Below are 9,294 nucleotides of genomic sequence, written 5' to 3' on the forward strand. Positions count from 1 at the left end.
TTAAAAATATTCATATAAATAAATTTTAATTTTAATTTTAAATTATATCTTTTAACTTTCATATTATTTCATTAAATTTTATATTATTTTTATAAATTACTCATATTAATTACATAATTAATAACATCAAATTATATTATATATCAAATATCTAAATTAGTTATATAATTATATAAAAATAAATTTAACATGAAATATATTAAAATATAAATGACTTTTCTAAATAGCTTTTTACCAGTGTAATGTACGTAATCATAAAAGCTATATTTATTCTATTCAAAAAGCTAATTTATTAATTTAGCTCCTTAATATAGCATTTTTGTATTGGAGATGCTTTTACAATATTAAATTTTTTTAACTATATCCAATGCGCATTTTTTGTTGTCTTTTTCTATATATAGTTTTTATATTGTTATATATATTTATATTTTTTATTTAAAAATATAAATCAAGATTTATCTTTATAGAAATAAAAAAATTAAGTTTTCAATCAAAATCAAATCGCAACGAATTGGAGGCAAGTCAAAGGTAACTTCTAGGCATCCCCTACATAAAAAATCCGAGGCCGATATTTTGAATTGGACACAATTATTGTGAATTCGAAATAGCTCTTGCCAAACAATGAATAATCTTGCATTGTTTTTTTTTTTTTTAACTGGGTTTAATATTGATTTTGGTTGATTTGGTGCTTTGTGTTATGAAAAAAAGGTAGTATTTGGCTATATATACAATGCACACTTGTGAAGTTTTACGTTTATTAAAAGCAGGATGTTAAGTGTTTAATGATTTATATATAAAAAAAAATAATCTTTTAATTTAGTAATGGAGGTTAAAATGTAGATTTTGGTTTTATACTTTCGCACCGCTATAGCCAGGGATAGAATTATTCTCCATGTAGACAGGAAAAGAGCAAATATAAAAACATAAAATATGCTGTTCGAGGGGGCAAAAAAACGTTACGGGGCAAATCGCACAGGAGCTTCGCAAAGTTGCTAGGCACTATCTCCATGCTCGGTCAATGCCGAGTCCTCGTACTTTCAGCAGGAAGTCACCTCCTCTCCTCCCAGAAGAGGGTTTTGCTCGTTTTTTCGTCTAATTTGACGCCAACTTTAAATGCTGTTGTTTTCAATTTTCAAACATTCTGTAGACGAATATCAGCCCCTCGAGGCATGAAGCCACTAAATGTTTTTCTACGCTTAATACAATGTTTTTCTCTTAAGTTGCTGCCCTTGGCAAAATCAAACACCGGAAGGCTACTATTAGCTGTTGTTTTGTGAGTACCCTTCACATTGCTCATGTGCTTGAGCACTTGGGAATCCGAATCTTTTTGCTGGTCGTCACAGCATGTCTTATTATAGTACACTTACAATGAAGAAAATGCATATAGCAAAGAAATGGAAACGCCAGGATTATAAGAAGTTAAGCAGAAGAAAATTAAGATTAAAAAACTTGGAAATACTGTGTAACCATATGGCATTACATGGCCCTTGATAGAGCAAGAAGTAGGGAAACACAGCCCTTTCCCTTCCAGCAGTTTAAAGCACACAAAGACAAGAAATGTAAACAGATCAGGAGATTTATACTAATACCATTTTCTCCCCTATCTAGAAAAGTTTTCAGCTGTTGAGGCCTTATCTGATGTTCTTGAGGGTTTGTCATTGAACTTTAGGTCTTTCCATCTCAGGTAAATTTATTTCAGGATTTTTACACGGTATAATGCTGCTGGATGGTATCAATATCCAAGCCCTTGAGTTTAACAACTGACTCCACATGCCCTTTGAGTGTGTGAAGCTCCCGAAGCCTTAAAATGGATAAAGAATGCTCTTAGTAAGTTGCTTGATGACAGGAAAAAAAATCCAATCTCGACTAAATCGGTTTAGATTGAATATCAAGAAAGGAAAGGTTCGATAAAAAATGCTCTTGGTAAGTAGATTGATGCATACCTTGCAACCTCTGCTCGTCTCTTAGCCTGCTCTGCGATTTCAGACAACTCCCTGTAGCTGCTCTTTTCATTGAAGATACCAGCTGTCTCAGGTGGTTGAAGCCCGTGCAAGGTCCTTTGTGCATGAGCCCATTGAGCTTCTCTTTCTTCTTTACCATAATCTTTCTTGGTGGTAAAGGCAGTCTGTCACATTAGGAAGAATGAATGGAACGTTTCAGTTGCAGTTGCCAAATACACATTCAACTTCCTGAAAAGGATCAGTGCTTTGAAAAATTAACGTACCTTGTTCTCCAGCAAATTGAGCCAAGCCTTTCCACTAAGGATGTAGCGGATGGCAAACTTCATAATATCAAGTGGGAAATAAAAAACGATACTGTAAATCCAGATGACACCAGCCCAACCCCATCCAATTCCTTTGATCCTTGCAAACCCCCAGTTGGCATAAACAGCAATCAGAGTCGCCACCTGAAAATCGGAGTGCATTAGATTATTTCCCAAGGAATTCTTCACCTCAAAATCACATCAAGGAGGTAGTGGATATACACGACAAGGAGAAAACAATTACCAGTTGTGCAAGCATGAAAGCAGACACTAGTAGCAGACCAGGTCGTTCAATAAAGGACCAGCTACGAGAACGTGTCACGAAAATGAGAGCTTGGCTCACAATACTGACTTGAAGGTACAAAGCCCCCATCATTTCTTCATCATTGTCCCTCAAAGATCTGACACCAAATTTATTCTGCATATGTAGAAAATGAAAATACACAACGATCAGTCAAAGAGCAATTTTCTACTACTCACTGTAAGTTTGATGGTGTCTATTACCGAAAAGAAATCAGTATCATGCACTGCCCAGAAGAATATCACAGTCATCAATGCCAGGTAACCACCAAGTACGATTCCAGTGGCAAATATCTCTTTTAGTTTCCAGCTATCAGGCAAGGGTGATGGCTTCACTCTATCCTTTGAGATTGTCATAATTGTACCTGAAAACCATGACAAGTCAATACGAAATGCTTTATAACCATCGCATTAGCCTAAAAAGCAATGTAAGAATTTCAAAACAGTGTTCATCCCACTCACCGTCATTTAGGATAGCAATAATCAAAACCATGAAAGGAGAGAAGTCGTACTTCCATATCAGAGCAATAAGCATGAAACCAAACTGCCAGATATTCGAATTTAACATAAAAAATGAATTATGTTGCATTTATATGACAAAGTCTCAATATTACGTTCTAATGGAACTGTCAGTGGCTACTTACCACAATACGGATTGTGATAGAGACTGCATAGATCTGCAAGAGGGAAGGCATCGAAGTCACCGATTGTTATAAAGAAAAAAGAAACTGAAGGGGAAAAAACTTGTGAGCTTGGTCATGAAAATTAGAAGAATGCAACTAACAGTGTAGTTCTTCATCCTTTGGAAAATAGCTCTACTGGTCAGCACAGCACTTATAATGACACTCAATCCAGGCTCTGTTAGGACAATGTCAGAAGCACTTCTTGCAGCATCTGTAGCATCAGCAACAGCAATTCCAATATCTGCCTTCTTCAATGCAGGAGCATCATTAACACCATCACCAGTCATTCCGACAATGTGCTTGCTCTCTTGCAACTTCTTCACGATTTCATATTTGTGCTCTATAAAGGAAATGGATTTAGTCAGAATAAATAATGTATCCAAATCAAGATCCAAAAGTGCCTAATTTTTTTTCTCATAGGCAGCATAACGAAAGCACCCACCTGGAAACACGCCAGCAAACCCATCTGCTTTCTCAATCAACTCTTCTACAGGAAGAGAAGCAATGCTTGCATCTTTATGCTGACCAAGTAAAGAAGCGGAAGGGTACATGTTTGTTCCCATTCCAAGCCTTCTTCCGGTCTCCTTTGCAATAGCAAGCTGATCACCTGGAAATTAGAACCACCATAAAATAAGCCACAACATAAAAAATAAACAATCACCGTGGCATTCTCTAAATAGATTATCAAAGAATATAATTAGTTACCAGTAATCATCTTGACGTTCACACCGAGATTGAGAGCCCTACGGATGGTTTCAGCACTGTCATGTCTTGGAGGATCAAAGAGGTTCAACAAGCCAACGAACTACCATGGACCACCTGGACTTTCCTTACTTTTCTCTGGCACTTGCTGCATCCGAACCACAATATCAATAATAAGAGGATATTGTCGCCATAAATAATAAAAGAAAGAAAAGGAATGCCGCGGCATATCAATGTAACTCATTCAAACCTGTCTAGCAACAGCCAATGATCGGAGCCCTCGTTCGGCAAACTTATCCATACAAGAATGAGCCTTCTTCTTAACATCTTCCCTGGCATTGCATAGTTCGAGGATCTATTCACAGAACAAATTAGTTAGGACATGAGAATTCACTAATCTTTCTTAGCGTTACACAAAAAGTTGGTTTGAAATCTGAAGTGAGAATATGAGCAACAAGGCACCTGCTCAGGAGCACCTTTACTTGCTCGATGCCAGTTTCCATCAGCATCAATGTAAGTCAAAGCAGTCCTTTTGTCCACAGGATTGAATGGAAGGAAGTGCACCTCTCTTATACCAGCTCTTGCCTGCATACATGCACATGAGATAAGCGCTCACTTTCATTACTTGGTGTCATATTATGTAAGGCAGAGAGTTTTACCTCCTTTGGATCAGCAAGCATTCCAACCATGGCAGCATCAATGGCATCTTGATTTTCAACTCTAGAGGCCCTGGCGGCAAGCAGGATGACATGATCTTTGTCCACACCCTTTGCAAAAACCTCAATCAAGTTTTTGTCAACGCTCAGTTTGTTGAGCGTTAAAGTCCCAGTTTTGTCACTGCAGAGTACGTCCATACCTGCCATCTCTTCAATGGCAGTCATACGCTTTGTGATAGCACCTTGTTGGGACAGCTTGTGAGATCCAATAGCCATCGTCACAGACAAGACTGTAGGCATAGCAATGGGGATTCCTCCAATCAATAGAACCAAAAGATTGTCAATTCCATCTCTGTACCCGCGGTGCTGAATTGGGTACATGACTACGAGCTCAATAACCATTCCAACTGCTATGGAACAAATACAGAAGTTCCCAATAGCAGTGAGAACCATTTGGAAGTGACCAACTTGGTTGGTGCTGTCCACAAGATGCGCAGCCTTTCCAAAGAAGGTGTGGACACCAGTGGCAATAACAACAGCCTCAATCTCTCCCTGTTTGCAAGTGGAACCTGAGAAAACTTCATCACCAGGGTGCCTAGTTACTGGAAGTGACTCCCCAGTGAGGGCAGATTGATCGATCTTCAAAGGATCACCCTCAAGAAGACGGGCATCAGCAGGAATAATATCTCCCAATTTAACACTAATGATGTCTCCTGGAACCAGAATTGCAGCATCCTCCTCGGTCCACTTTCCATCCCTAAGCACCTACACCAACATTGCATGAAATGCTGTTATGTATAAAATTAATTAATCAAAATTAATATTTAAGCAAATGTTGGCTGCTTTTCTTTTCTTCTTTGTCATTATTATGGCAGCATTTCAGCATCTAGCATTGATCAGTAGATCATGTTCTTTTCTTTTCACTTTTCATAAAGTATGGGCAATGCTTGACGCATGGTCACCGACCAAAAAACAAAAAGCTTGGTAACTAGCCCACTATCAACCAAAATAAATGACAATTTAGAGGCTTGTCCAAGCCATCAGATTTCACATACCGTAAAACATGCAGCCAATGAAGATATCTTACGGTTTATAATACATATGTATGAACAGAGTACTTTAGCCAATTTGCGCATAGCCAGCTAAATGTGATGCACAGTTCCTTGAAAAAAAACATTACCTTGGTTTTAGGAGCCAGGCCAGCCATGAGTGCAGCCGCAGCATTGCCAGCATTGTTTTCTTCAATGAAACTAATGGTAGAGTTGATCACAAGCAAGCAAATAATACCGACAAAGTCTTGCCAATCCGGGGGCTTCCCACTTCCATTTGCCAATGCAATAGCCATGATAGCTGCAGCTTCCATAACCCATGATAGAGGGTTCCACATGAACCCCAAAAACTTGAGAATCTTGCTTTCCTGTTCATTGAAATGCTTATCATTAGTCCATAATCAGCATACAACATAAAATATTCCCTTTCAAGCATTGGCCAATGTCTCAATAGGGACCTTTTTCTCTTCCAATTTGTTGGGGCCAAAGATTTGAATCCTGCTGGCTCCTTCCTCTGAGGACAAACCTTCTTTGGTGCATTTCAATTGCTCAAACACTTCCTCAACCGGAATCCGTTCCTATTAACAAAAATCAAACTCAGAAAACGTTGCAATTATAATTAGCATTTGTATGCAGAAGGTGCCATCATAAAATTATGCACGTCTTATTATAGTACAATTAGATTTGCTGCAGTCGTTACAATTCACATGCTCTCAAAAGATTGATTATTTTCAAGTGAGGAACGCTCCATGAACCCATATGATCGGACCGATGGTCTTAACATGAAATTGTCTGCTCTGGATACACACAAAAAATAATGTTTGGAACATTTAATTCCCTTGTTTTAAATAATCATTACAGACCCCGAGTAAAGGAGAGTCGACAAGTGACTCTGCTAAACTCGGGCGGTTACAAGGCATTGCCGAATCATAAAAGCGTTGACTCGCACACATGTCAAGATGTGCTATCTCACATGGGACAGCCCCCACTTTATGCAAATATAATAGGTTAGTGTTTCTCACGCTCGGCACGACTCCCTAGAGCATAAGATCTGAGGTCGACGGTGCAAATTCCAAGAAAATCGAGGGCCAAACTTGTCAAATCAGCAGAATCATTAAATATTTTATGAATCCAAGAAATAATCAGTACTGTTTGAAAGTGAGAGAGAGAAAACTAAAAGTTAAAAAAAAAACGAATACAAAAGGAAATTAAAGTGAAAAAAACTGCGAAAAGGCTAAAGTACCACGGAAATGTACCAGAAATTCCAAAAGAAGCAAGCAAAAGGCACTGAGCACTGAGAGAGCGTTTTTTTGAAGCAGGAACTAACTTGGGGCAGGCATTTACAATTGATGGCATAAAAAAAACATAGCCAGCTCCTTCTATCTGTCTTTATTGACTTGTTTTCACGTGTTCAGATCCATTTTTGTGAGAAAATGCCTCAAAATATGATAGCTTTTGCAAAAAGAACAGTTCAGAATTTTAATGGTCGTTTTCATCTCAAAAGACTCGAAACTTAACAAGACACCATAGAAACAGCTAAATCAGTCTCAGACCCCAGCGGACAACTATTCCTTGTAAGAAAGACTGGTTTCAACCTTTCTGTTCTTACAACAATCAAAAGAAGTATTTAAAAGAAAATACTGTATGAAAAGAGCTCAAGATTATAAACAGGAGGATTAGTCCTGCGACAAATCGATGAAAACAAAAGTTCAAGAAGCAAAAATATCCATCTCCCATTTCCAACTGATCTGAACATAACTGGAAATGGGCTCAAACTAAAATTCTATTAAGCTATATATGATCATAGATCTCAACAATCACATGCACGCAAATCCATTCAAGTTTTCTTTAGCTAGAGCAGTAACAGAAGCAGTAAGATTTAAGAAACATAAAATAGAAATGAAGTGCTGAATAAGCAAAAACATCTTATACCAGATCAACAGTCTCATTCTTGATCTCCTCAAGACTAGTGGCCTTTTCCATCTTTTAACTCTAGCCGAGAAACCACGAACACAGAGCAATACAAGAACAAAACAAAAAAGAATCTCTCTTTTGGTTTTTTGGTAACAAGATTATATGTGAACTCAATAAGGAAGAAGTAGAGAAATGGAGTTAAAGGCCATTCAATGAGACCTTGTATATCCCAAGAAAAGGGCCAGAGATTAAGTAACAGAGAGAGAGAGTGAGAGAGAGAGAGAGAGAGACTGCGGTGATAATTAGATTGAGGCTTCCTTCAAGTGCCCTGTACCTCTCTCCTTTTATATGCGTCTATGTACATGTTTTTTTTTTTAAGAAAATTTTATGTTAATTATTGGTAACCTATCAGTACTATTTGAATAGACCTTTACAAAAACCAGGACAGATATAAAGAAAATAAAGAAAATAAAAGTCATTACTCAAATAAAAAAAATATTTCCATTTATGTTTTTTTCTAATTATATCTATTTTTTAAAATAAAATTCATTATTCAAAAAAATAACAAAAATATTCCTATCCAGATTTTTTTCCTAATTATATTTATTTTTTAAAATAAATCCAGAAAATAATTAATAAAACATCGCTAATAATCCCTTCATAACCGCAAAATTTATCTGTCTTTTACACAAACTCTCTCTCTTTCCCCATAAAAATTAGAAAATAATAAAAGAAAACGAGTAAAAATAATTAATCTTTGCCCTTCGCCGTTCACTGTACGAACCCGCCGTTTAACCACTCTCAGGTGGGCTCTACGTACTTTCACTAAAAGTAGTAAAGTACTGTAATAATAGTTTTAAAATTACATTCTCTCTCTTCTTACCAGTGTCTTGTCGGTTAATGATGCTGTGGATGATGTCTGGGAATTCCAAAGCCTTTCCTTTCCTGGAGGCCGTAATACGATCAGAAAGCCATTTGCTGGGTTACCTTAGACGTAAACATTTTGAGCATTAATTATATTGAATAAATTTAGGAATATTAATTTGATTTTCATTCTCTGAAACAAAGCTTACTATAAACCATTAATCATTTTATTTTATATATAGCTAAACATCATCATTTTCTTACACAAAACTTGTCAGATCCTCCCAAAATTGGCATGTCATGTCCTAGTTTTTTATTAAAAATAAAAATGCTCGTGATGTTTGTTTAGTTTGTTCGCTAATACCGTTCATTGTATTTAAAATTTATTTTTAAATTTTTTTTCAATCATTAAAACATTAAAATTTATGTTTTTTAATAAATTATTTTGATAAAACAGTATTGCTTACATGTTTAAGGATTTAAGATTCAGATTTCTGGAGTTGAGATTTCTAAGTTTAACACCAATCAAGTTTAATGGAGATAATTTAATTTTAATAATTACGCTGAAGGGAGAAAAACAATAATAATATTATTGAAGGTTTTAAACTTATTTTGTGCCATATAAGTATGTTAACACATACATGTACTTCGTCTTATAAATAAAGGCTACATTAATAAAAGAGAAAGGAAGAAAAATTCCAAGTATTAATTAAATTTATATTCATCCTTCACGCAAACTGGATTTAGCAGTTCTGTATGCATCAACTTTCTTTGGTAAAATAAGATTCGTTAATTTGCCATATTGTACTTACGAGTGAAGCATCTTTTGGTTCCATTTTTAAACTACATTTGATTTTTTAATA

The 9,294-nt window shown here is 36.2% G+C and overlaps 1 protein-coding gene across 1 annotated transcript; it reads right to left on the minus strand.

Moving 5' to 3' along the window:
- Window positions 1-1,409: 1,409 nt before the first annotated feature.
- Window positions 1,410-7,900, minus strand: LOC105139263 (plasma membrane ATPase 4). Its single transcript, XM_011045638.1, is given in 16 exon segments — window positions 1,410-1,801; window positions 1,944-2,125; window positions 2,225-2,407; window positions 2,508-2,681; window positions 2,768-2,928; window positions 3,026-3,107; window positions 3,208-3,240; window positions 3,348-3,586; window positions 3,689-3,853; window positions 3,952-4,096; window positions 4,199-4,303; window positions 4,411-4,533; window positions 4,608-5,369; window positions 5,785-6,021; window positions 6,112-6,231; window positions 7,586-7,900. Coding segments are annotated over 16 exon segments (2,859 nt in total). The 5' UTR covers window positions 7,637-7,900; the 3' UTR covers window positions 1,410-1,704.
- Window positions 7,901-9,294: the final 1,394 nt, after the last annotated feature.

Source organism: Populus euphratica, unplaced genomic scaffold (genome assembly GCF_000495115.2).
Source record: "Populus euphratica unplaced genomic scaffold, PopEup_1.0 scaffold141.1, whole genome shotgun sequence".
NCBI classification, from domain to species: domain Eukaryota; kingdom Viridiplantae; phylum Streptophyta; class Magnoliopsida; order Malpighiales; family Salicaceae; genus Populus; species Populus euphratica.